The sequence below is a fragment of the Rattus rattus genome, chromosome 5 (assembly GCF_011064425.1).
Source record: "Rattus rattus isolate New Zealand chromosome 5, Rrattus_CSIRO_v1, whole genome shotgun sequence".
In the NCBI taxonomy this organism is placed as follows: domain Eukaryota; kingdom Metazoa; phylum Chordata; class Mammalia; order Rodentia; family Muridae; genus Rattus; species Rattus rattus.
Window position 1 is genome coordinate 115603315 of NC_046158.1, and position 27713 is coordinate 115631027.

Sequence of the window (27713 nt, forward strand, 5' to 3'; positions counted from 1 at the left end):
GATGGCTTTATGACATCAACAATTTACCATTATAAGAAACAAACAGAGTAAGAAGTTTACATATGCATCTTTAGCCAAGGACAGACTAATGGGTTTGGAAATTTGCCCTTTAGAGAGGTAAACAAAATAATTTTCTTTCTCTAATTTAGACCTCAGATGACCTTGAACATGAAAACAACAAAAAGGTAACAAAATAATTCTCGAGAATTTTTCCATCAGGAAACACCCACGCGTGGCCTTCTCACATTAAACAGCGATCATCTTCCTAGCCCACGCAATGCCAAAGTCACTGTCCATAGGTCCAGTATTGGCAGGTCTGATTCATCTAGTTGCAGTGAAACCAGTAAAGCTGATTTCAGACATAACCAAGAAACAATTTCCCTGAAAGCAACATTTGGTGCAGTAAGCCATCGCCTTATGTGGGATGAGGTTTGAGTCAAAGGAGAAAGTTACATAATTTTTAGCATATTGAATGGGAAGATAAAAACAACCAGTAGTTAATCACAGCCCTCTGGTAGTGTAGTAGAATAGATGGTGGTTCTGATGGTGCCAGTACTCTGGAAGGTTAGCTCCAGTCTGCATTCACTCGTGTCGGGCCTTACTGTGCAGCCAGTATGTTACGTTTTGTTCTCTTTTATGCCCTTCGCAGTTCTCATCGTTGCTTGTATATGTGCATTGTTATTATGTGTATTTGTTATCGTGTAATGCCGAGACCCATGGCAGTCACACACAGAATTTGCCCATTCCCAGGATTCTCACTCACAATTCAGAACGCAGGAAATCGTGCCTTGCTGTCTGTAGGGTCTTGTTGCATTTAGAATGAGTTCAGTCTGAAGGGATTCCCTCCTGTGTTCACGAGGACCCCCTGTGCCTGGATTGATTTTCTTAAAATTATAGGGTCAGCGGTACATAGACTGGCTAATTTGACGTCTTCCACATTTTAGCTGCATGATTTTAAACCCCAAGACCTCAGTCTTGCCCTGTGACTAATGGGAGTTCTCAGGATACTCAGTGGTACATTCCAGAATCCCTCAAGTTCAGTAAGATGAGAAGAGTTCATCTTCTAAATGCAGCAGGACCCCACAGACATCCATCCTGGTTCCAACAGATAACACTGGTGTTCTGAGCATGAAACACACGGGACAAAGCAGATGTGGCCATTGCCCGTATTTGGGACAGTGGGTGGAGTTTGGACCTATATGGAAAAGGATGGAAACAGATGCAAGTTGCCTGTACAGATGACTTTACCACAGGCTTTTACAGGTAACAGCAGGCTGATGTTGAAGACACAGAGGCTAAGTCATGAGCAGCTAAAGTGGACAAACAAGCTAACTGACCATCTCTTAGTCCTTGTGCACCTGAGCTGGTTCTTATCCTAGATCGAGTCTCCTCGAGGAATCTAACTCCAAAGTTCTCAAAATACTGACCGCATTTGGGACATTATTCTGTTGCCGAATGAGTTCCTTTTGCTTTGATTTCTCAGGAAATACAAATAATCGTTTGGGCTTTTCCTCTGTACAATGTAATGCATCCTATGAAGCAAGTTATCACGTTCTCTTAATAGTAAACGCTTTAGTAGAAATAGCTGAATCGTATGTAGGCGTGTGCTGAAAGTTCTGGAAGAGATTACTGTAAAACATGGTCTCCAGTTCCCCATGGGCGTGCCTGAAAACTTGGCTGTGGAATGGCAGCTCTGTAGGCCTCCCCCAGCAGGTCTCTTCCGGTGGGGCCAGAGGTTTACGCCCACAAAGCGTGCGGGTGATTTTGATGTAGGCTAACTCTGGATAACCACTCCGTGGAGCTTTGCCTGTTGGCTTAAATGGTAACATTGCTATCACTGTCCGTGTTGCAGTGAGGCCCTGTAAAGTTTCTCGAACATTTGAAAGTCCTTTGAAAAATCTAACAGATAAAATGAAAGTTTCTGGCCTATCTCCTTTTGTATTAAGTAAACCTCTGACTTTTAAAGTAAAACTTTAGGAAAGCTACAAGGTCTGTTACGTATGAATTTATGCATATGCAGATGCTCGCCCAAAGCAAACCGGTGAGTCCCTTTGAAGCCATCCACTTAAACAGGCTTGTCCTTGTGCTCACAGGGCCTGGTCACCGTAGAAGATGAGCAGGCATGGATGGCATCTTATAAATACGTAGGTGCTACCACGAATATCCATCCGTACTTGTCCACGATGATCAACTATGCACAGCCTGTGAAGTTTCAAGGTTTCCATGTGGCTGAAGGTAACATTACAGGTTAAATGCAATAGCTTTTATGTCTGCTTTCCTGTCACACTGCCTGTCACCTGACTTGTGACCGTTTTCCTTTGTGGATGTCCACTTCCCCTGACTTGATTCATACAGACTGTATATATGGTGGTCCTGTGTTTGTGGTGGTATTATGCTGTCATTCTCTGACTCATCCACCAGGTGGCGGTGCAGGACTGTGACTTGTTAGCTTGTAGCTTCCCATATGCTTTTCTTATTTACTTTGTGATGACAAACTATATTAGTAATATTTACGAGGCACTGTAACTGCCTTGATTCCTGTGTGCATATACTGAGTAAAATATGGCTGCAGGAGAGTGAGGAGAAGTTAAACAGTCGGTACAAATGCCTTGAGACAGGAGAAATAAGATTTGATGTTCTATTTATAACTCCTACTCAAAAGCTGGTTCCCTGGGAGCACTGGGCCGTCCGGCCAGCTGATGTTGCTCCTCCTATGGGGTTGCAGTCCTCGTCAGCTCCTCCAGGTCTCAGCAGCCTCACTGAGACAAAGGGGAGGGAGCAGAGGGAGGCTGTGCGATGGGAGCCTTGTGGAGAGGTAACCGGTAGTGGAATATCATTTGAGATGTAAACGAATGGAATTAATTAATTTTTTTTTTTTAAAAAAAGCTGCTTCCCCACAAAACCAGGTTCAAATATTTCCTAACCACTTCTGACTTTAAGAGAGTAGTACATTATTATAAAAAAAAAAAAAAACCTGCCTATCTCAGCAGTGACTGACAACTGGGGCACATGTCATTTGTTTAGTGATTCCACATTTAATTCAGCGTATGCACAGAGTGTTAATATCTCAGAGCACCTGACGCAGTCATGCCGCCTGGGCCACAAATGCCTCCTGGTTTGGGATGTAAGATTCTGGGTGTAATTGGACCGGCTGCCCGCTTTTGCAGGGGTTTGATGGGGCTGGGTTTCTAAGGCTATCTTTGCTTTTCTTTTCCAGAGCGCAACATTCATTATAACATGTCTTCTTTTAACGAGTCGGTTGGCCTTGGCTACTTGAAGACGCACGCGATTGAGTTTGTAAAGTATCCTACCAGACTGCGTGGGATGGACCGTGCCCCTGAGGACTGGCTGGGGATCCCCGCAGTAGATTAGCGGCTGTCCATCATTTTAATATTTAGTTCTTTGTATAATTTTTACCATAGCGCTCTAAGATGATGGACGCGAAGGAAGGGTATGGCAGCTGTGACGGCCTGCCCAGATGTGAATGCAAATAGTTTCCAGAATGCACACCGACACTGTGATTCCCTCTGAGCGGCCTTTAACGGGATTGGTCCCATGTTATCTGCCTGCTCGTCAGTGTCCCGCACCCCTAATGCCGTTGTTCTCTGCTGTACGCTTGCCTAGGCTGCTTTTGGATTTCCTTAATCAGTTACCCAGTTACAATAAGCGACAAATGAGCCGCATTTACCCCAAGGGAGGCCGAGTTGATTCCAGTAATTACATGCCTCAGATTTTCTGGAACGCTGGTTGCCAGATGGTTTCACTGAACTATCAAACCCCAGGTAGGCGCTAATGTCCAGTGACCCTAAATTCCACAAGGACCCTGGGACGGGGCAGCCTTTGCAGCTGCTTCCACTCGCTCGAGGCATTTTGTTTTTAAAGGAAGCCGCCACGTGGAAAAAAATTGGTTTCTTGGATTTATATAATGGTAAGAAATTAAACCCCCCAAATGAAGCCATAATAGAAGGTGACATTTCAACTTTAGTCCCTTCCATCAATGCTATGCACAGTTCCTAGTCTACAGTATTTTTATTTTTTCTTCCTTCTGTATCAAGCTTACAGCTTGGCTCCCAGAGGAATTTAGTTTGAGTATCTCCGTGTGATAACTCGGACTCTTTGCTCCTTTGGAGAATACCATGACCACTGTGGCCATTCAGCAAACATGGGTGGCAGCTCTGTAAGATGCTGTATAAAGAGTTAGATGCCATCAGAGGTACAAATCTGTACTTCAGCCTCCTAGAGTATATTCACCGGCAGGTTTTCGACACACGGTGGTGCTTTTTCTTTTTCTATAAATTCTAACTATTGAGAAACGTACAAATGTTTGACGTTTTCAAAGTTTTCAGAGGAACCTTTGCCCTCTGCACTCAGGGAAAGGAAAACAGGCATAAAAACAGGCAGATGGGGGTTGGGGATGTAGCTCAGTGGTAGAGGGCTTGCCTATTAAGCGCAAGGCCCTGGGTTCAGTCCTCAGCTCCGGAAACAAAACAAAACAAAACAAAAAATAGGCAGATGGCACAAACCATATTTATTTTACGTGACAGTGTTCTTCTGCATGGCTTTAGAATTTGGTAGAAACAACAGTATAAGTAAAATAGCTAAATAGCCACTCATTTCTGGTCAGTCCCTCGATTTACGAGCCCACTTCCCAGGATTCTGCGGTCGTGGAGTCTTTTTCTTTTCTGTCCCTGATCTGGGCTCACCCACATCCTTCTGGTAGCAGTATGAGCTGGCTGTCTCTCTCACCCCTGAGGGAGCCTCCCTGATGTCCAGGCTTCTTACAGACTGATTACCGCATGGAACCCTAACAGTCCTTTCTAGAAGAGTCTTCGCCTATGTCTTGATAGAATCTTTAGCGTCTTTAGTAGGGACAGAACAAAAAGATGACAGTGCTTTACTTACCAAGGACTCAAGCTGCCCTCCAGGAGGCCAGTGAGTCCGTGGTAAAGGGTAGCATGTTCCTAAAGCAGTTCATTTTCTGGGCAACTGTGTATTTCATTCTGAAGAATAGAAAAATGCCCTTAGTTAAGTTACTCCTTCCTCCTCCTTCCTTCTCCTTCCTCCTCCATCCTCCTCTTCCTCCTCCTGCTCCTTCTGCTTCTCCTGCTCCTCCTCCTCTCATTTATAAGAAGAAAGAAAAATATTTTCTGCATACAAGAGAGAAATTATAAATCCAGTCTTCCCATTCCCAGGGTAGCTGTATGAGAATTCTAACACATGGGGAGGGGAGAAGCAGCGAACTTTTATGATTCTTACCCATTTTATAGTTCCTTTTAATCGAGTTTTATGTTCTTATTAGCCCTGCTGAGGGTCTCCAGCATCCCTGACCTGTGAGGCAGTGAAACGATGTATCCCCCTCAATTATAGCTGGTTGTGTGTGTCTACTGTGAATGTCAAGTTAAACACTGAATGACTTGTACACCAAATCCGCTTAATAGAGCAGTTCTGGGGTGACCTCTCTGAAAATGTACTTGGTGTTTAAACTTAAACTAAATACATGAGGTCATTTCAGCATGGGAGTGCAGCATGGGCCCCAAAGCAGGCCAGCAGGATGCTGTGGTGTGAAGGAGAAGCTTCGGACCTTGGAACGATAAGGCTTCCATTGTTTCCCATTCACCCTGTCAGGATCTTCTCCATCCAGGGAGATGAGATGCTAAATTATTTTGTCTTTTGACAGATTTAGCGATGCAATTGAATCAAGGAAAATTTGAGTATAACGGATCCTGCGGGTGAGTAATATCATTCAAAATGTCGCCTCCTCATTCCAGACTCCTTACCTCAGTTTTAATGAAACCTTGTCATTTTCAATTAGGGACAGCTGAATGTATGTTGGTGCTGAAGCATGGATAAAAATAAATGAAGTCATAGTTAGACTATATTTACAAACAGCCAACCTTTTATCTGTCCCACTTAGTTAAGCAGGTTCTCTTTTCTTTTAACCACAAACTCTGCAGTTCATCTCATACACTCCAGAGTTGGGTTACTTCATTCTAAATTCAATATGTGGAGGTCCTTGTGTCCGAGGCAGGCAGTGGGGCGAACTTCTCTGGCTTCAGCCAGAGAAGTAGGCATCAAACACGTATATCCTTAACCGCTGATGAATACAGAAATGAAGTAAATTTCATTTCAAATGAAGCTGTGGGTGTAAGGTTGAATTTAATTCAGCCAGGAATAAACTTTCATCCTCCCTTGAGTCTTTTGCATGTTTATAAATAGGAGTTATATAATGCTGCGAATGTTGTTCTATTTTACTTAAATAACATTTAAAAATCTGTGAACCAAGTAGCAAAATGGGAAATTCTAATTCTTCTGAAAATACTGAGAGGTTGAATAAAAGTGTGGAACTCAAATTCCGTAAAGCACGAAAAGCTCGGCTGAGACCACAGCCCGGCGGCTCCTAGAGGGATGCACAGGACTGCTCTACCGTCCAGTGGTCATGCTCTCTAGGAGTTCTTTGTGGTGGCTTGCCCGATGGGCTACTCTCTCTATCGTGGAAAACGAGGTGAGACAACAGGTTTTCAGCAGCTGCGCATTAAGAACAACTCTGCCATCTGTCCACTCTATACCTGTGCCCGTCTCTTGGTTATCTGCCAGAGTGCCTGCACACTAGCAAAAGCCCTTCCCTCTGAGTCTCTCACGCACACCCCTGGAGTCAGCACTGCATTGCTGCGTACTCTGATGGCCACTCAAGTTATGTAGCTAGGACGAAAAGGCCCATGGCCACCTTAACAAATAGTTTCTGCAGGATTCTTCTTCAGTCATTTCTACCAGGAAAAGAGACAGACATTTGGCCAAACATAAAAGGACTCAGGAACTTAGCCTTTGGTCCAAAGAGACGGCTTGTCAGTGTACTCTCTTCCCCTTGGTCAAGCAAGGGAGTGGTCTGTCCTTCCCTTATCAGCACAGCACACCCTGGGCAGCCTGTGTTAGTTGTGTGATGCTCTTCGGGGATCATTAGAATCTCTGCCTGGGAGTGTGGCTTCTCATTTATGGAAGAGAGAAAGGAAGTGTCTTGTATTTAGTCATGGCACATGCCACCAGTAAAATAAACCCCTGTGCTTCTGTCCTGCCAGATACCTCCTCAAGCCAGACTTCATGAGACGGCCTGATCGGACATTTGATCCCTTCTCTGAAACCCCTGTGGACGGGGTTATTGCAGCCACGTGCTCAGTGCAGGTAGGCCCCTGCTCACCACAGACTGTGTAAACACTCACACACAGACAAGTGCACATGGAGGAAAACATGTTTAACATCCTGTTGGAAGAATTGTAAGTTGCTCTCCACTTGGACCCAGTGTCTGCTGTCTTCTGAGTTTTTGCTACTAAAGCTATGAGCTGTTTTAAGTGAAGTACACTGTCTAGAAAGTATCTCCCGTCTGATCACAGTCACATGAAGTTCTTCAAAACGGCAGCTATGACGACAGGAAGCAGATCAGCCCCTGTGCCTGGACACAGATGGAGGGGGCAGATTAGTGAAGGTCACAAAGAAGCTTCCGGGTCACTGGAAATGCCTGCTGCCTTCACTGGTGATAGATTTAAAGGCGCGCTCGCGTGTCCATAAGATTGAGCTTACCGTGTAACTCCATGTAGTTTAGTGTGTGTTACTCATACTTCAAAAAAAAAAGCTGTTTCAAAATGAGATAATGTGAGAAACAAATAAATGAACAGCATAGTTGTTCGGAAAGTAAGTATAAAATAATATATTCCCTAGCTTTATAACAAATAAAACCCAGCACCAGCCTTTACAATGGAGCCACTCTCTCACCGCTAACCCACTGTCAATGTCATTAAAGAAAGCAGACCGAGTCTAACACTGATTTTCCTTTTGCTGTGTTTCTTTGCAAGACTTCTAAAAGAATTCAGGGGTTAATATGTAGACTGATAGAATCCAAGAATTAGAAGGGATCTTAGGACATAGCCACCGTGATGGCTTCATTCCACAGATCTGGACACCTCAGTGCCAAAGCCGTTCTGAGGGCGTGACGTCTTCATAATATTCTTCAGGGCCTGTATATTCCCTTGCTGTTTTTCTAGACCTATGCAGACGATATTCCATTTGTGACCTCTGTCTAGAAATGTTTGCTTTCAAAGAGTAGTTACTCAAAAACTGTTTTGTTCTAATATAGAAAATTCCAGAGGAAAGGTCAAATGTTTATATTACTTGAAAATTCCCCAACGAAAGGTGATGACCCCTTGCCACCAATACTCACAACGAGCCCACTGCTCCCCCACCCTGTGTCTGTGTAACTGCAGGTTATATCAGGGCAGTTCCTGTCAGATAAGAAGATCGGCACATACGTGGAAGTCGATATGTACGGGCTGCCCACCGACACCATACGGAAGGAGTTCCGAACCCGCATGGTTATGAACAATGGACTCAACCCAGTTTACAATGAAGAATCATTCGTGTTTCGGAAGGTAAGACATTGGCAGCGTGTCACCGTTACACAGTGACTGGAAGGGATTGGTTTTCTGCATGGAGCTCACAGGATAGAGAAATGTCACTCACCACACAGCTTGGCGTCTTCACTTAATCTCCCAAGTGACCTCTATCACTGTCATATAATTGTACAAAACGAGTTAGCTGTTCTGGCTTCGCCTCTTCCTTGACCACCTCCAGTCACATAGAACAGACTTCCATCCTGGTCTATTCAGACATGTTCTTACTCCTGGCTGCTGTCATGTCCTGGAGGGTCTCTCTCTATTCTCATGGCTTAGAGGTTAGATGAGAGGCTGCACCAAAGCTAAGGTCAGCGCTGGGACTCCGGTGGACCCTGTGATCAGGAGTGAGGCACCTCTGCTCAGAGTTTTGAGTTTCTCCCGGGTGTGTGTCCCTGGTTGAGAGGGCAAGCAGACATCCTCTCTCGTGTGCAGTCTCTGATCTCTTCAGTTGTAGATGCTTTGAAACTCCGAGAGCGGGCGAGACCTCTCCGGAGGCCCGACATATCCCTTGGTTGCTCTACTGTCAGACAAAAAAATATTTTCTTGCTTTTGTGGACACAGATTTTCCAGGTGTTTCCGCTCCATCCATTTGTCATGGGACAAAGAGGATGGGCTTCTGATCTTTCTAACAAACAGAGACTACTTATTTCAGAATAGACTGACTGAGAGAAACCAAAGCAGGCTGATGAAACAGGTGAATCTAGGTTCCCCCGTGATGTGAATGCTGTTGTCACCTCCATTGTCATTTCACTCCTGCCATGTTGCAGCATGTTATGGTATGGTAAGCCTCTTTTTCTCCGTTAAATTTTTTTCAGCTGCCGCTATAAGTATTCTTCGGTATAATGAATAATCCCCACACATTTGTAGAAAGTCAGAAATTTCTGTCAGCCATATCCTTTCTGGATAAACAAATATCCAACTTCTTTTATTTGCTCAAAATTTCAATGTGGACTATTATTTCAGGTCATTTTTATACAAACATAAATGTATATAAATATATATATGTGTGTGTTACACACATGTGTGTATGTGTATATATTCATGTATGTGTGTGATATATGTGATAAATATGGTATATATCATAATTCTATATATCTGTATAAAGTCTAGGAATCGCATATTAGAAAGTTATATAACATTTGTCTGGCAAATGCTGAGTTGTCTCATCTAATATGATGATTACCAATTCCATCATTTCGTATGAACAACCTAGTTCTTTCTTTGTCTCTGAGGAAAAGTCCCTTGTATACATGTAATGCATTTTCCTTCTCTGATTCTTGCATTTGGACGCCTGGGTTGGTTTGCATCTTCGCTGTGCTGCACAGTGCTGCAGACGGTCAAGTACCTCTCTGGCACAGGCACTTAGAGACATTCGGGTACACGCCAGTCGGTATGCCTAGGTCGCATGATGCATCTGGTTTCGGTTTCTCGAGGAACGGTCATACTGGTTTCTGTAGTGGCTGGACTATACATCCCACCAGCATTGTGTGCAGCTCCTGCTTTGTCCACATCTTTGTCAACGTTTGTTGCCATTTCTTTTCTTAAGGATAGCCATTCTGACTGGAGTGAGATGGAGCCTCGTTATTGATGAATTTGCATCTTCCTGCTGACCTGTGAAGTTCAATATATTTTTCATATGCTTATTTGCCATTCGTATCTCCTTTTTAAATTATTTTATCTTATGAATAGGGTTGTTTTGCTCGCATGAATATCTATGCACCCTTTACTTGACACTAATGTCCATGGAGGTCAGAATAGGGTGTGGGATTCCCTGGGACTGGAGTTACAAATGGTAGCGAGCTGCCATGTGGGTGCAAAGAATTTAACCTGGGTCCTGGAGGAGCAGTAAACGCTCTTACCTGCTCAGCCAACTCACTGGCCCCTGTGTACATGTCGCTCTGAGATCTGCTCACTTTGCTGGGCAATGTATTGACTTGGTTGTTTGATTCCTTTCTGATTAGGGTTTTCTTGTTCTTTGTACATTCCAGATACCCATCCTCCAACTGATTTATAGCCAACCGAGATTTCCTCCCACTCTGAATGTCATTTACTGCTTCCCTCGGAGTTCAAAAGCATTTGATTTCATGAGTCTCTGTTGCCGATTGTTGGCATTATTTCCTGAGCAAGTGGCATTCTATTTGGAACGTCCTTGACTGTGCCAATATCTGGAAGTTTCCCTCCAACGTTCTCAGTTTCAGATCTTACATGAAGTTCTTTGCTTCATTTGGAAGTGATTTTCATTCTAAGATAGGGATGTATTTTTACACTTCTTCAGTGTCTATCCAGCTTCCCCAGAATTGTTTGCTAATGAAACTACCTTATATATACATTGGACATCTGTCGAAAGCCAGTGTCTACAGCTGTATGGTTTTTATATGGGTCCTTGGCCCTGCCTATTGATCTACATGTGTAATTTCATGGCTGTGTCATGCTGCTTTCGTTACTCTGGCTCTGCAGTATAGATTGAAATTATATTCACAGTGTACTGACCACCGATACTATTTCTAAACAAAATAATTACTTAGTTCTCTGGTCCTTTGTACTTCTGTATGAATGCTAAGATTTTTATTTCTATTTCTTTTACATTGATTTCAAAATGCTTTGTTTTGCTTGCTTTTGAAGCAGATGTTCATGTGATTATTTCATGGATTTCATTCAAAGCATGTGTTTGTCTTTGCTATAGACAAAGGTTATGGGATGTCTCTGTGTGAGAGAGAGAGAGAGAGAGAGAGAGAGAGAACATGCACACACGCACACATGTCCTATCATTTTTCTGAAACCGTTCATCATATCTAACTTTTTTCAGGGGGGGATAATAATTAGGGTCTCTCCTATATAGAATTATTTCATCTACAAATATGGAGACTTTTATCTCTTCCTTTCTGCTACCCAAATTCATCAAGTTAGGATGCAATACACAGAAAATGAAAATTCATCAAAACTTAGGATGCAATACACAGAAAATGAAAGTTCATGCAGAAATAGTCTTTTATCCATAATGTGTTTCCTCAAAAACACTCTTCGTGCTTTTAAAAAACAAGCAGAGCACAGTGTTGTACGTAGCCCAGGCAGCGGTCTGACATGGGATTGAATACAGGAGTCCCAATCCCAGGCTCCACCGTTAGTCTCTAAAATAAGAAACTCACTCAGTTTTCCAGGGTCTCCATCTTTGCATCAGATGTAGATGGGAGGAAAATGACAAGATTTGGCAGGGCCGTCTTTAACATCCATCCACTCAGTCTATTTGATGAGATGACTTCCTGGAAATCTGGGCACAGGGCCTTATCGATGTCTTCGTCACCAATCTTACGCTGCATACTTTAGCAATGCAAGTGGCCCTTGGGTTTGTTTCACAACTAAGTTGCATTTGAGGAGCAGTGTTGGTTTGGTCCAGATCCCTGGGGCCATGGTTCTGGGAGGCCTCATTACAAAAATCAATGAAATGCCCAATTTTTTGATTGCAGGTGATCCTGCCTGACCTGGCTGTCCTGAGAATCGCTGTGTATGACGACAACAACAAGCTTATTGGCCAGAGGATCCTTCCTTTGGATGGCCTCCAGGCAGGCTACCGACACATCTCCCTGAGAAACGAGGGAAACAAACCGTTATCACTGCCAACAATTTTCTGCAATATTGTTCTTAAAACATATGTGCCTGATGGATTTGGAGGTAAGTTAAACATTTGGATATCGAATACAATGTACAGGAGGATCATTATGAGACTGTGGATCACGTTGCCCATTCCTGAAAAATGACCACATGGTTTCCTCCCTGTGCTGAGAATTATGGTCTCAGCCACATGTCCCAAGGTCTTATTTCAACAATACCATAGGTTTTGCTTTTGGGCAACCTTCAGTTTTAATAATGTGATTATAAGTTCAAATACAAGCCAGGAGAGTTTCAATCAGAATGGATAGGAATTACTCCTTTCTTCGTTCCCTTTGCTGGTCACTTACAAAGGAAGCAATTAGAGACTGTAACATACAGCAGCAGATATAGGAGCCCATCAAAGTAGCTCAGGCAGTGCCATGGGCTGGGTAGGTGGAAGTCTGTCAGGTGTGTTTTGAAGCTGCAGTCCAGGCCACACCACACTCCAGAACTGCCAGCAATGCAGGCACAGTGATAGACTGAAGCCAGGAAGAATTTATTCTATGTTTGAGCTTGAAAGCAGGGAACATAGAGGTTGGGGCAGCGGCTCAGTGGATAAAAGTTCTTGCTGTGTGGAAAAACCTGAGTTCAGCTCCCAGCATCCTCGTGGTAAGCTGGGGATGGCCACAGATGGTCCTGTAACACCCTGGAAGGTGGAGAGGATAATCCTTAGGGCTTGCAGGCCTCCTTCTGAGCTCTAGAGTCACTGAGAGAACTTGCCTCACAGGAATAAGGTAAAGAGTACTGGAGCAGTGCACTGTGCTTCCTATGGCCACAAGACAAATATAGAGATACAACACACACACACACACACACACACACACACACACAATCAGAGTGTAATCGATACTTATTACATTATGCAAAGTGTCACACAGACCCATTTCATAAAATTTAAAACTTTTTCCATTGCAATGGGCCACATTTCAAATGAAACTATAATTTTTCCCTGGGAAATGTGCCATTTGATTAGAATTGGGGAAAGCGATCATTTGCTGAGCTCCCAGTTGGTGCCAAGCACATACATAAAGAGAACCTCAAAATGTGGGATTGATCTGAGGGATGTGAGTGTGTGCAGGTTTAGGTCGAGAAATGTTGGTATTTGTAATGTGACGGCCCTGCAAGTGGTCTCCCCTATGGTCCTGCCCCCTGCCTTTCTGCCAGATTGTTGGGGATGTCCTGAGGTCCCGCAGCTGGTGTCATGACCTCGGGTTTGATATTCCACCGCAGCATGCACGGCCCTCTGGTCATCTGAGGTTCCCGTGGAAACCTGGGGAAGACATTGGAGATTTAGCAGTTTTTGCAAAAGATAACACAGGGTAAATTGGAGAATTGTCTCTTTTTCTGAATTTCTGACCTTGAGTCTCCTGACTTACAGTGGGTTCATATTTGGTGTCTAGTTAACCTCCTACATCCCCACCTAAGAGTTTACCTCACAGCTGGGGTCCCTGAGTATGCTAGTTCAGATGAAACTGTACCATCAGGGAAGGGGAGGGAGGAGGGAGAGGAGGGGGAGGGAGAGAGAGAGAGAGAGAGAGAGAGAGAGAGAGAGGGAGGGAGAGAGGAGGGAGGAGAGAGAGAGAGAGAGAGAGAGAGAGAGAGAGAGAGAGAGAGAGAGAGAATGAAACTGTGACCATCATTCAGAGTTAATTCGTAAAGAAACTATGGGAATTCACTGGGTCACTGCGCAAGCACCTACAATGGGATTGTTCCATAATAGATTAGGTGGCTAGAATAATTATCAGAGATGCGTACTTGCAATGCAGCAAATAAGAGTCCCTCGTAGTCCTTAGTTCAGTGTGAATTATAATTCCCAGCCCTCCCTCCCTCCCTCCTTACCTCCATCCCTTCCTCCCTTCTTTCCTCCCCCCCCCCCGTCCTTCCCTCTCTCACAGTCGATCTCCCCACCCCTAGCCCCTCTTTGTAGTACTAAAACCTAAACCAGGAACCCATGCCTCCTGGGTAAGCATTGCACCACTGAGATTTTGGGTCAGGGTCTTACTACGTTGCTTTAGGTGGCCTTAAACGTGGGCTCTCCTGCTTCAGGCTCAGGGGCCAGGTATGTGCAAATCACACCGCTCCAGAGGTGTTTTGTTTAGTTTTAACAGACTAAAGAAATCGCTGTTGGTTGTAACATCCTCACCTGAACTTACCCTGTATTTTATGTAAAATGGCACAGGACATAATTATATCATAAGCAACTCATAAAGAAGTCTTTTGGATTCCTCCCCACTGAGAGGTTTCAGAGCTCCGGTGCGTTGGTAACACTGCAGCTCTGTGTTCTGCATGGCTTCTAAATGTATTTTCATTTGCAGTCATTGCATGTGGGTGGAAACCTTTTATAAAGATAAGAAAATGGTTCTTGAGGCTTTTCCAAGTCAGGGCCCTTCCTTAGGCCTAGACTCAGGCTCTTACAAGTCGCCTGTTCATTGGATTCTGCTCTAGTAAGTGACAGTCAGGTGGTGAACTCCCACATATGAGAAACTCTGCTATGTGCAGTTAATTCACCCTGCCCCCCTCACCCCCATATACGTTTCCTGCTTCTTAGACATCCTGAACTCTGCCTGACCCATCTCCTCCCCAGCTTGACATAGGTCAGCCGCCCAGATTTTAACTCTTCCATTCCCATGAATTCCTATGCCCGCCACTCACCTTCCTGCCTACTCAAGGGGAATAGGAATTTTGTTGAAGTTGCTTCTCTCATTACTAAAACCACTCACAAAGTACAGAGAAATAGCAGCAACAGTGGTATCTTGGTTCATTTTCTTTTGCTGAACAAAACACCCTAAATTGGCTAACTTATAAAGTAAAGATGTACGTATAAATTTTTAAAGGTTTATTTTATTTTACATGTGAGGGTTTTACCTGTATGTGTACATGTGTGCCTGGTCAGAGGAAGTCATCAGATCCCCTGAACATGTAGACAGTTGTGATCCCCTATGTGAGTGCTGGGAACTGCACGTGGATCCTCTGTAAGAGCAACAAGTGCCCTTAACCATTTAGCCCAAGAAAAGACGTTTTGTTTCTTAGACTCGTAGTTCTGAAAGCTGGATGAGTCTTAGTGCTGCTTCATGCATCCACTCAGTGGAGTATTGGTATAAGGGGCGTGATCTAGTGAGTTGCTGTTTGATTTTGTTTCGGCTTCCATACAGTATGTTTTGATGAGATTCACCCACCTTGCCCCAGCTCTTCCCAGACCCACCCTACTTCCCTACCCATTCAACTTTCTGTCTTCTTTCTATTCAGACACTTCAAAACCAATGTGTATCGTGCAAATATTCTTGGATGTGTGAGCTTCTCCTGGAAGGTTTACCTGAGGCTACACTTTCAGAGAGAACTATTTCACTCCCTCCCAGTAGCTCACAACTATACTTTGTTCCATGGCTAGGGGTGGGATTGTGTGCCCAGCTCTCTTCCCCATGCTGGGATTTAGTCTGGCACAAGCTTGTACAGGTTCTGTACAAGTTAAGTTCGTGTGTGAAGCTACCCTGCAGTGTCCATGTTTCCTTGTAGCCTCCCACCACCTATGCCTCTTAAGCTCTTTCTGTACTCCCTTCTGCAGTGATCCCGAGTGTGGGTGGGTGATGTGGTATATATGTTCCCTTTAGAGCTGAGCATTTTCTGAGTAGATTTAAATCTTGCTCCACAAGATGAAACCAGTACCTGGTACCAATATCAGACTAAGAACCTGTGGCTAGATAGATCCTATGCCCCAGAGGGAACCTACAATTATTATTGCAGATGAATGGACGTGGTATTGAATCCATTTGAAGGACTTGTTGTTATTTTCATAGATCAGTGCACCTCACATGAAAAGCTTCAATATGCAACACACGATGATTAACACAGTGACCCCCAACTGTCCAGAGTTCAGAGGCTAAAAGAGATTTGTTTCTATACAACCCAGATGGAAAATGTTCCTCAGCAAAAGAGTACTAGTAGACCATTTTAAGGATTCAAAACTTAATTCTTTACTGAAAAGAAAAATGGTAACATTTACCATTTTAAAAACTGCCTTGAAATGAATCAAGAAGCCTTGGTTTAAGTCTTCCCGTGTTCCAGGCCTCAATACTGTGGGAAAAACAGTACTCTCTTTTACCTCCACGAAGCAGAACTCCTGTGTCAGATGTTGAGCGTGGTCCCTCATTTACCAAACCTGAGAGACTTGGAGTGCCGAGCTGAGCAGTCAATGCTGCCCCATATGTGGGTGCATCTGTCCTGCTACTGGTGTTTACTCACCACACAGCATCACCACATCAGCCATCACTGCTGGAGACAGCAAATAGTTCTGGTGCTAAAGACAATGACTCAATGTTACATTCCCACCTCAGTTGTTTTTGAAGGTTTTTTTCCTATCTGTGCATGTTGTCTTTATTACCGACTGGCAGAAGAAATGAGATTTGTCAAAGTATCAGCATTAAGTTAAATGTCACCCCAAGCAGTGTGCTCCTTGGGCCTTTGTTTCTTGGACAGGGCCGTTCTTAATTCTGTGGCTCCCCTGCTACTTTATGTAATTAAGGTAAAGTGGCCTTTCATTTGCTTTCCCAGCTCAACTTCCTGCCTGACTCATCCAGGATGGTACAGGAGTGTTTCTTATTCCCTCCATCCAGATCTTCAACTACCTTTAGCATAGCCAGATATTTCGTACAGCAGATACTTCCAGAGGAAGAATATCCTCAATTAAGAAGCCATTTCTAAAGTGTCAACCCCAAGTTATAGTTATGAGATTAGTTACAGCATTGGCTAAATCTAGAAGAAGAAAAGCAACTGAAAGCAAGCACGTTGGTCTCTTTTTTTGAAGGAAGGTGTTGGAACCCTATTGTGGCTTCAGTATCTGGCGATGTTAGATCATCGTATGGGTTCTGCATGGTCAAGAGCTATTGTGTGTGTTCTCTATTCTGCTGGCTGCCCAGTGTGTCTAAGGCAGACGGCTGTGCACAGCCACCTGTGAATGCTGATCAGCACTTAGCCAGGTCTCACCACGGGGCCCTGTTTAGAGCACACCAAACTCAGTGCGTGTACCCAGCTACAGGGTCCCTAGCAAAGAGAACAAGACAGGAAAAAACAAATGACTTATTCAAAACAAGAACCTGGAACCTGGATAGAGACTTCTTTAAAAAAATAAATCTCAAAAAATGTTCATTGCTGCTGGCAATTAGGAGAATGCAAATCGAAAGAACTTGGAGAGTTCGTCTTACCCCAGAGAATGCAAAAAGATCAACAAAACAACTCATGGCCTCCACTTTGTCTCTTGGATTTCCCTCTTTAGGAGAACACTAGGCATTGTCACTGGGGTTAGGATACCCCTCCCCCAATCCAGAATGACCTCATTTTATCCTACCTGAAATTTATACCAGCAGCCAACCTGTAGGTGAGATCCCATTCGTACGCTTCTGTGGACATGGAATCGGGGACAGGGTGTTCAGTTCACTCTGGTAGCCTTGACACTGGAGAAAAATAGAAAGTCTTCGGGTGTTGACTCTTGTTTTCCCTTCTTCTTGTCATCTATAACTGCGTTTGATGACCAGTTCTTATGAATTGAGTTGGATTTTCTTGGTCAGTTCATTTAAACAGAACATTGATAGTTCATTAATTGTTTTTCAGATATCGTGGATGCTTTATCCGATCCAAAGAAATTCCTTTCAATCACAGAGAAGAGAGCAGACCAAATGAGAGCAATGGGCATTGAAACTGTAAGTCCAAGCTGTGGGCTAACAGCAGTCCAGTTGGGGGACTTGGTTTCCAAAGGGTGACTGGGAAGAAAGCAAGAGATAGGTGATGTAGGGAGTTTTCAGAGGGTTTTCAAAACCAAGCTTAGCCATTGATAGTAGTTTGAAGGAGCTACAAAAATGTAGCACATTTTCTACAATGTGTCCACTATCAGAAAGGGCCTCTTAGTCACCAATGAGACATCTGGAGTTGTCCGGTCTGTTATTAACGAAATAGGAACTAGCCATTAGAAATAACAAGTTGTTTTTATAACACTGAGATGCCAAATAACTGAGTTCGGTGAGTTAATGAAAATTACATTTATTACTAGGTATTCATTTTTTGTCCTTGCATCCCAACACTCCCTCTGTTCATCTGTTTCTCTGTTATAAGTGTTGCTTTGCTAGGCACTTCAAGGTTGGAACACAGTCAGCCAGTCCCCAGCAGCTAGAAATTGGGGTGCTTATAAAGGCATTGGGTTGTCTCTCCTTGGCTGGGTCATTTTTGCTCAGCACAAGCAGGCTACATAGTCTCACTCCCCTTAGGTAAGAGCTTGCTTGTTTAGTTTGAGACACAGTCACAACTTTGTATCTTGGCTGACCTGGAGCTCTCACCATGTGCACAAAGCTGGCCTTGAACCCATAAAGATCCAGCTGTCTCTGACTCCTGAGTGCTGGGATTAAAGGAGTGCACCACCAAGCCCAGCTTCAGGCAAAGATCTTTAAAGGCAGTAAAGTCTGGGAGGCTGAGGGCTTTCTCATTAAAGTAAAAATGCTTCTGGGGCCAGGCATTTTAATCATTGGGAATGCTTTTGTTGCAGAGTGACATAGCAGATGTGCCCAGTGACACTTCCAAAAATGACAAGAAAGGGAAGGCCAACCCAGCCAAAGCGAATGTAACCCCTCAGAGCAGCTCTGAGCTCAGACCAACCACCACAGCCGCCCTGGGCTCTGGGCAGGAAGCCAAGAAAGGTGAGGTGTGCCGTTCAACTCCTATCTGTCAGCATTGCCATTTTAGCCTCATTGTAGACAGTCTTCACCAAGGCATTTAGAATCGTCACTTCTGCCAACTTTCATGTGACACTAGAAAAGAGACTTATTCGACAAATTGCTTGATTTCCTTCTCTGAGAATTTGTTTAATGGAAAATCAGCAGTCATGTTTCATGGCTGGAGGGCCATCACCTAACCAAACAGTGCCTTATCCTTAGTGTGGCAGTGTTTACGTTGATGCTCTTCCTGGCAGGGGTGGAGGAGCCCTTGCTGCAACAGTGCTGGCAGCTAAGTCACCCACCTCTGTCTTCCAGACACCAGTAGGCAGGGGCACATGAAGCAATGGAGTCACAAATGTCATAGGTAATTTCTCCACACATAGAGAAAAGGCTTGACTGTTTATTTTTAAAACCATTAGATGGGCATTTAGTGGCCATTTTCAAGTGGTTTTCTGTGAGTGAAACAGAAGTGTCATCAAACAGAAGCACGTGGCCCTGTGCTATTGACTAACCTTCCATGACTAACCTTCTGCCTTTTTAAAGTGGTCTTCTGTTCAAGATGACCAGGTATCAGTTCTAATTGATTGGTACCCATTTCATATTGACAGTTAAATATTTAAAACACCCCCTTTGATCTTGACCATAAATAATTTATTACACTTAGTCTGTTAATTTTCATAGTAATTTCTTTTTCTCTTAATGGCTTCTTCGCATCTGTATTCCCTGTTTACAAGTACATGTAATGCCAGTGGTACCGGGGGTTTAAGCCATTTAAACACGTGCATACATCCAGTGCTAACTACTTGGAGGTAAGAAGTGACAGTCCTTCCCAACTGAAGCAGCCTGGTGATTTTAGCAGGAAACTCAGTGTGCACTGAACTTCGTGGAACAAATTAGAAAATGAAGCTTTACAAAAGTAGCCCAGTCTGAACCGGCCCCTGCAGCTGTTTGTTCTGCTCGGGAAGGGACATGGAGTGAGGTAATGAGCCAAGCTCAGACACTTCCTTTCCAGCCCTGGTCAGTATTAGCACTGCGACTCCTACAGAGATGGACATTGGAAAAGCAGGAGGTAAAGTTCTCGTCTGACCGTCGCGTCCATATGGACTGTAGTAATTATAGTAGAGAGTAGCTACGAAAATGCGCACCACAACAGGCCTCCAAAAGCTCAAGGAGTCCGGAGATCTAAAAGGGTCTGCACTTGCGTTTGTGGGTGCGTTCCCCAGCAAGACTACATTTGAAACAACTAAGCAGTTGTCAATTAAACACTAGTGTTTTTCCCCCAGTCCACCCAAAAGGTAGGACTTACATGTTGTTTCTTCAGGAGGCTTAGAAGCCTACAAGAAGCCACCACTAGGTTCTACCAATAAGTACCACCACTACTGCTGCTACTACTACTACTACTACTACTACTACTACTACTACTACTACTAATAATAATAATAATAATAATAATAATAATAATAATAATAAATCTTTATACCTTTGGGGATGCACATATGCAGGGGAGGGTAAGAACAGGTTCCAAATGCAATAGCCAGCCCAGGTAGGTGCAATGAAGACTGACTACTTAGAACAGAAGAGGACCCCCAGCAAGGTCCAGACAGGACTCAAAGATAAGATCCTAATTTAATTGGACCTTAAAACATAGGTGTGGCTCAACCAGAAGGAGATGGATAGCAAGACGAAGGGAAGGAAGACACCTGAAAGGGAAGTGGGTGGAACAAAGTGGAAGCAGTTCACTTGCCCTGGGCTGCAGAGAGCTCTGGGACCACTCTGAGGAGGCAGTGAAGGACAACACGGACAGTGTTGGCATCAGGAGTCATTCCAAGGAGAGACGCTGCAAGCTGTCAGTGACCCTGGTACTCAGGACTGTATTACAGCCCATACCTCGTTATGATTAGAGGGTTAACCAGAGGAAGAGGTTAATATTGACAGGCACATCCTTCATCATCACCTTGTACCTGGAACCATGCTGGGAAAGATGTGGCAGTCTCCTTTCTTAGGAAATACATGGCTAATCCATGACTGAGCAGAGGGCAGCCTGGGTCAAGCTGTGGGTAATCATAAGAAAAGAACAAAGGAAGGAGGATGTAGTTGTCTGGACATGGAGCTTAGCGGGAGAGCCTAGACCTAATTCAAGAGACTTCAGGATCACACTCTACAGCTGGGTGACAAGAGAAAGTCCAGCCTTTATTCAGCTAGCCAACAGGCAGAGTGTCTTACTCAAGGTTCTCATGACAGAACCCCTAAAACATGGAGTCTGATTTCATTATTTCCTATGTTTAAGACATGGCCACCATCAGTAGCACATTGCTTAAGTGCTAAGGTTAAATCTGTTCAAAAGAAGCTTACAATGTTTTCCTTTTTGGGTGGCGGATGACTAAGATAGGAATACAGTTGGAAATTAGTTGACTGATACCATGTAACTGAATGCAGAGAAGAAAATAGCTGCAGCAGATACTACAGTGCCTGACCTTTTTATGGGTCCACTTAGCCCATGTCCTAGAATTAAGCAGTCTGGCTGATTGGGAGTTATAGTTACTCCTTCTCACCATGGGTAAACAGCACAGTGCAAGCTGTTTTGGGAGTGTCAGATAGAGCTTAGAAAGTTTATATTGTCTGTTATTCACTCTAATTTTTAATATACATACTGATATTTTTGCAACTTTTTTTTAAAGGTATTGAACTTATCCCTCAAGTGAGGATAGAAGATTTAAAGCAAATGAAGGTAAAATTGTCTTGACTTTTCAGATGTTCTTGTAGTATGTTCATTGATAAAACAAGTTTTTTCCCATCACAAAATATAATCGTTATGATTACCTCTGGAAAAGGGATAGAAGAAAAGAAGGGAAGAGAAAGAGGACGGAGAGGGGAAGGGGAGGGGCAGAGAGATTGATTGATTGGTTGATTGATTGATTGATTGACTGATTGACTGATTGATTTCATTTTGGGTCTTCTGTCCCCCTCCCCCTGAAGGCTTACTTGAAGCATTTAAAGAAACAACAAAAGGAGTTAAACTCTTTAAAGAAGAAACACGCAAAGGTACTGTGGTTTTTGCATACGTGGGTGTGTATTTTGTTGGTTGTATTACTTTTAGCTCTCTGATGAAGACCTAACATTTTGTGTTGTGCACAGTGAACCATTCATCATCCAGAAAACTAGTTAGAAGCTAATTCGAGACAGCAAGCATGACCCTTATATTACCTCACTGCTGGTACCTTGTTCCCTGGTCTCCGTGCAGTGGTTTATAAAAGCAGCATATGGGGGTGATGCGAGCAGAGGCCACCTCTCACAGTCCTTCTCAATATAACTAGAAACCTTCTTCTGAAGTTTCTGTACTTTTATTTTTTATCACTAAGAAGCCTGTCAGACAGGGTTCAGAAGCAATCTTAAGAGGTAGTTAGTTACAAATTTAAGAGAATAGCAAGGTATGGCCCCAAGAATTCCTCGGTAAGTTTAAAAGGTTCTCAATTCTCAGTTAACAGGTGACTTTCTGATCTTCTCTTGTAGAGGCGGGGGCAGGGGGTATATAGAACTGAGTCGGTTGGGGGGGGATACAGAACTGAGATGAGGTGTATAGAACTGAGGCGGGGAAAGCAGAACTGAGGCAGGGTAGGGGATACTGAGATGTGTGGGGTGAGGGACACAGAACTGAGGTGTATGGGGGATGCAGAACTGCTTTTCCCTCTTGAGAAGCCCACTGCACCCACTGTCAGGATCCCATGAGTCCTCTTCACAAAGGGCAAAGAGAGACAGAGAGACCCCCTTCTTTCTCTGAAAGGACTTTGAAACTCTTTCATGTAAACATTGCAGGCCCACTTCCTTCTACTCTGCCCAGCCCCCCTCCCCTCCCCCAGGTCTGTGTTTCCTGCTAGGAGTGAGGAATAAAGGTGCTAATGTGCCAGCGGCAAGGCTGAGAAGCCTGTCTTCTCTAACGGTTTGTCCTCAGGCCAGACCTTATCCAGACCCACGGTGTTCCCCGTGCTGTGGAACTGATAGTTAGGCCTGTTTCCTGGCAGCCTGCTCCCAAGACTCTTACAGGCTCTCACGAGTACCTGTCACTCTCGCCTTCTATTGCATGGCACAACACCGTGACCAAGACAACTTATAAAAGAAAGAGGCTTACAGGTTCAAAGGGTGAGACCATGACCATCATCGTGGGAGCTTAGCAACAGGCAGGCAGGCAGGCATGGTGCTGGAGACTGAGAGAGAGAGAGACAGACAGACAGAGACAGACAGACAGAGACAGACAGGCAGAGAGAGAGAGAGACAGAGAGAGAGAGACAGAGAGAGAGAGACAGAGAGAGACAGAGAGAGAGAGAGAGAGAGAGAGAGAGAGAGACAAAGAGACAGAGAGAGAGAGAGAGATAGAGAGAGAGAGAGAGAGAGACAGAGACACAGAGAGAGACAGAGACTGACTGGGAATGGCTTGTGCTTTTAAAACCTCACAGCCCACTCTCAGTGACACATCCAACAAGGGCACAGCACCTAATTGTTCCAAACAGTTCCACACACAACAGAACAAGCATTCAAACACATAGGAGCCAGTGGACATTTCTCACTCAAACCAGTGCACCCCAAGCAGTCAGCTGCTTTCCCACTTCTATTTCATTCTCCTACACTACAGAAGTTGAAGTCATACTGTGCTTTAAAATCTCATGAATGAGTCCCTTCTCTCATGTTAAATACACTCTGTTACTCAGCCTGCTATGTGTTATATTTATGAAGTCTGAGTCTGACTTAACGCTAGCATGATGAACGAGACTCACATTTACGCACGCTGCTTCGTGTTACAACACTCTTCACTTAGACACCAATAAAATAAAATTGAAATTGGAATTTAGAGGACCATTCCTTGCGGTGGGGAAATGTAAGTGGTCACATGCTGGCTGCATACCCCTTACTATTCATCGCACTGTCTGTGTTTATGAAGAACAACTCTGGAATTTTTGCATTGTCTAAGTGCCTTGCAAAGAATAGCTTTCTAACAATTATACCTTTTTGTTTATAGACAGTCTATAATTTTTATCTGTAATACGTAATTAATATTCCTACTCGCTCACTTAGCTTGTCAGATAAAGGATATATGAGCATTTGCTTGTACATGTAGACTTGGGCTTTGTCTGCAGACAGGCTTGTCGTTAACACAGGGAAAGGAAGCTGTTGAAGCACAGGGCACATAGACTAAGCCTGTGACCATCGGGCACATTCACACTTGGTCTCCTTTGCCCTTGTTTAACTTTTGCCAGTTTTCCCACCTGAAAAACCTCTTTCAATGGTATGAATAGCTAATGATGTAGGCTTTCTTAAGCAATTATCCTGTAAAAGAATAAGTCTTCCTTACTCTTGAGCATTCCATATATGTATATAATGAAATATGATCATATTTAATCTCACCTGCCCCACAACATATCTCTCCCTCTCTCAATGTCATGTCTTATTTTTTAAATAACTCACTAAATCTAATCGGTGCACCATAGCTAATATGCGCTTGGGTGTGGGCTCATCCCCGGAACATGGGCAGCCTAATAGTGGGAGGACCTCAAAAAGAATGCTTCTGCCTCTCCTAGTGCTATCAACTACCAATAGCTCCTCAGTAACAAGTGGGACCAAGAGGAGCACTTCCTCCATTCATGCTAAATTTTTAAATGGCTTGATCATGTAGCAGGGTTTATGCAGGTGCCCACAGCTGCTGAGTTCCTGAAAGTGGTAATCATGCCATGTGCAGAAGACAGCATTTTATAGCGTTCTTCCACACCATCTACCTCCTACATTCTTCCTCCCCTCTCTTCTTGGCAAGGGCTAAAGAATTGTTAAAAATGTCCCATTTACAGGTGGGTGTTCAGTCTCTTTTCAACACTTTGACCAATTATGAGTCCCTCTACTGAGTGCTGCCCATTGATAAAAGAAGCTTTTCCGATGGAGGTTGGGAGCACACTAGGTCTATGGGTGTAAACACAAATATTTAGAAGGCAATTTGACAAGGTGACCACTTAACAAAATAACAATAGCAGGTTCCGACCTGAGGCTTATGATCTCCTAAGCCCTGTCCTTTTGACTAGGATTGTAATACCAGCATGAAATTCCTCCTTGTGGAGCAGGCCTCAGATCCAATCAGAAAGTAGTTACCGACCCTATACCAGTGATCCCCTATTCCCCAATGCGGCCATCTTGTCTAGCAGGTTGGTATTGCATCATGCATGGTCCAACACTAGGTAAAACCACAGACGTCGTTCTCTCTCACCAGCCCACAGAGCACGCTCTGGCACTCTGAAGGCTGCAAAACAAGGAAGACATTCCCCAGTCAGTTTGAGATGGATTTCTATGTCCTACAGCCAACAAAAATGTGTGGCGTCTTCAGCAACAGGGCTTTACCATGTACTTATGATTGACAACCAAGGACAGTGTCAGTCATCTGTTTTGGGGATACCTGAGCACCCATGGCCAATAGCTCCTAGGGAGGTGTCATGCCTTACAATGAAGTTATTGTTTAATAAGTCACATCTTCTGGAAATGGTATTATTCACTACTGCAAGGATGTCTTTCAAAAGGTATATTTTGAAATTCGCTTTCTAACTAATAAGATAAAACTCACCTGAAGCTTATCATTTCACAAGCCAATTAAAATATAATTGGAGAAATAGTATAAGGTATGTGCTATGAAAGAAGGGGTACTTGAAGTTACAGAATTAAGCAGAAATGTGAACGGGGAGATGGGGAAGAACAGAGGGTAGTGAATGGACTAACCAAAGCCAGGGCTATATAAACATTTAATTTTAGGTATATTTATCATAGTATGTAAAGAGGCACTATGATTGTATTCTCTTACTAGTTAGCTTTTTCTGGGTAACAAGCCATCCTGAAATATACTGATAAGCCATTTGTTTAGCTTACAGTTTTATGGGCCACTCAGATGGGCTTCAGCTAGAAACTTTCTCTGATCTCTACCGGACTCTCATATCTTCTTCCACTGACACCGTAGTAAGCTAAGAGGCATCTGGGGCATGACTGACTTAGAGAGCATCTCCTGAACTACTTCTAGCCGTGTAATATAGCCAGTCATCTTCTTACTGGCCAGCCCAGACATTTTCAAATAGTTTTGTTCTCTAAGACCAAGCAGAACATGCCAGGCTTTGGGGACTTTAGCTCAGGCCTAGTACTCCATCACTGTCTCTTTCTTTAATTGACTAAATAAAATCCTCAGCCTGTCCCACATGAAGAGATGAAGAATCCCCCACTGGACATGTGACATGCTTTGCTATATCGCAAAGCAGGATGGATGGAGAGATATAACTGTGTCTATGTCTGCAAATGCTCATCCTACCACAGGGTAGATACGAGCATCTCTCCTCATGGGGGGACACAGCTTAACTGAATCACTTGGCATTTAAATGGCAGAGCCACGATGGAACCTAAATTCAGACTGTCTTAAAAAGGCAAGAATCCTAGCTACTTTACCCTGCTGCTTCTGGATTTCCCCAGACAAGGTTTTATTTCCATCTATCATGCACGGTCTGAGGAGCAGGTTATTTAGAGTAATGGAGAGTGTTGAGGCACAGTGTCTGTCTTTCTTCAGAATTGAATTTTCATCAGAATTGTTGGGCTAGAGTCACAAGGCTTCACAGAGCTGCGTCTTGTGCCAGCCAAGTCTGAGTTGCAGTCACCAAACAAGGTATGGGAATGTTTTATTTTGTTTTTTGATTCATGCTTCACGGGCATTTTCTTTCTCTTTTCCTCTTGTATTGAAAATAGATTTTTTTCTAACATAATATATCCTGATTTTTGTTTCCCGTCCCTCTTCTCCGTCCAGTTCCTTCCTGTCTCCCCTCCCATTCAGATTCTCTCCCTCTCTGGCTCTCGTTAGGAAGCACACAGGCTTCTAGGGGACAATAATAAAGTAATATGATAATATAGCTAACATGTTGGAATAGGACACAGCAAACAACTGGAAGGAAAAGAACCCAAGAAAAGGCACAAGAGACAGATATAGATGTAGAGGCCCACTCGTCATACACTCAGGGAGGCCATAACAACACTATACTGAAAGCTATGATCTGTACCCAGTGGAACGATGCAGGCCCTGGGAATACTTCCCGGTCTCTGTGAGCCAGGCATATGTGTGTCCATCATGCTGCTTTAGACGGCCTTGTTTCCTTGGTGACCTCCATCCCTGCTGGTTCTTATGCTCTTTCCACCTCCTCTTCTCAGTTTCCTTGAGCCCCAAGAGGAAAGATTTGATGGAGACATCCTGTTTAGGACAGAGTTTTCTAAGATCTCACTCTCTACACATTGTCTAGCCGTGGGTCTCTGAATTTGTTCCCAGGAGCTGCAGGAGGAAGTGTCTCTCATGGCTGAGTAAGGCACTGATCTATGAGTATAGCAGAATGTCATTAGGAGTCATTTTAGTGCTATGCACTTTTAGTAGAACAATAATAATTGATTTTACCCTAGGTCCCTGGGCTATCTGGCCTCAGGTCATTTAAGCAGTGTCTGGTATGGGTTCTGTCTTGTGGAGTGGCCTTAAGTCAAATCAGATATTGGTTGGTTACTCAAACCAATAGCTTTGCTTCCTCCATTGCACTAACATATCATGCAGGCAGAACACCATTGTAGATTACAGCATCTGTAGCTGGGTTTGTGTTTACATTTCTCCTTTGGTAGTGTTCAGAGCTCATTCCTCTTCCAAAGCTGCTAGCACATAGGAGTCAAGGCTTTCTGTGGGTACAATGGAATATTACTCTGCAGTTAAAAACAAAACAAGAAAATCATGAAATTCACAGATAAATGAGTGACGATAGAAAAAAATCATCCTGGGACCCAAAGAAGACAATATGGTATTTATCCACTTAAATGCGAATGTTAGCTGTAAAGTCTTCAATAAGCAGGCTATAATCTAGAGCCACATGGGTTAGTTAGAGTAAAGGAC

General features: G+C 43.8%; 1 protein-coding gene across 4 annotated transcripts in view; it reads left to right on the top strand.

The window, feature by feature from the left end:
- The window catches only part of Plcb4 (phospholipase C beta 4), a 139775-nt gene that overhangs the window by 88865 nt on the left and 23197 nt on the right, over nt 1–27713 (top strand). For 2 of the 4 annotated variants that reach the window (XM_032904285.1, XM_032904283.1), the window contains exons 18-29: nt 150–185; nt 2094–2235; nt 3218–3302; nt 3658–3782; nt 5678–5729; nt 7074–7176; nt 8253–8417; nt 11906–12110; nt 17694–17782; nt 18619–18769; nt 21466–21515; nt 21764–21829. In XM_032904285.1, the coding sequence (XP_032760176.1) occupies nt 150–185; nt 2094–2235; nt 3218–3302; nt 3658–3782; nt 5678–5729; nt 7074–7176; nt 8253–8417; nt 11906–12110; nt 17694–17782; nt 18619–18769; nt 21466–21515; nt 21764–21829 (1269 nt within the window). The remainder of the gene's footprint in view (nt 1–149; nt 186–2093; nt 2236–3217; nt 3303–3657; nt 3783–5677; nt 5730–7073; nt 7177–8252; nt 8418–11905; nt 12111–17693; nt 17783–18618; nt 18770–21465; nt 21516–21763; nt 21830–27713) is intronic. The other 2 variants (XM_032904286.1, XM_032904284.1) reach the window with 1 other exon arrangement.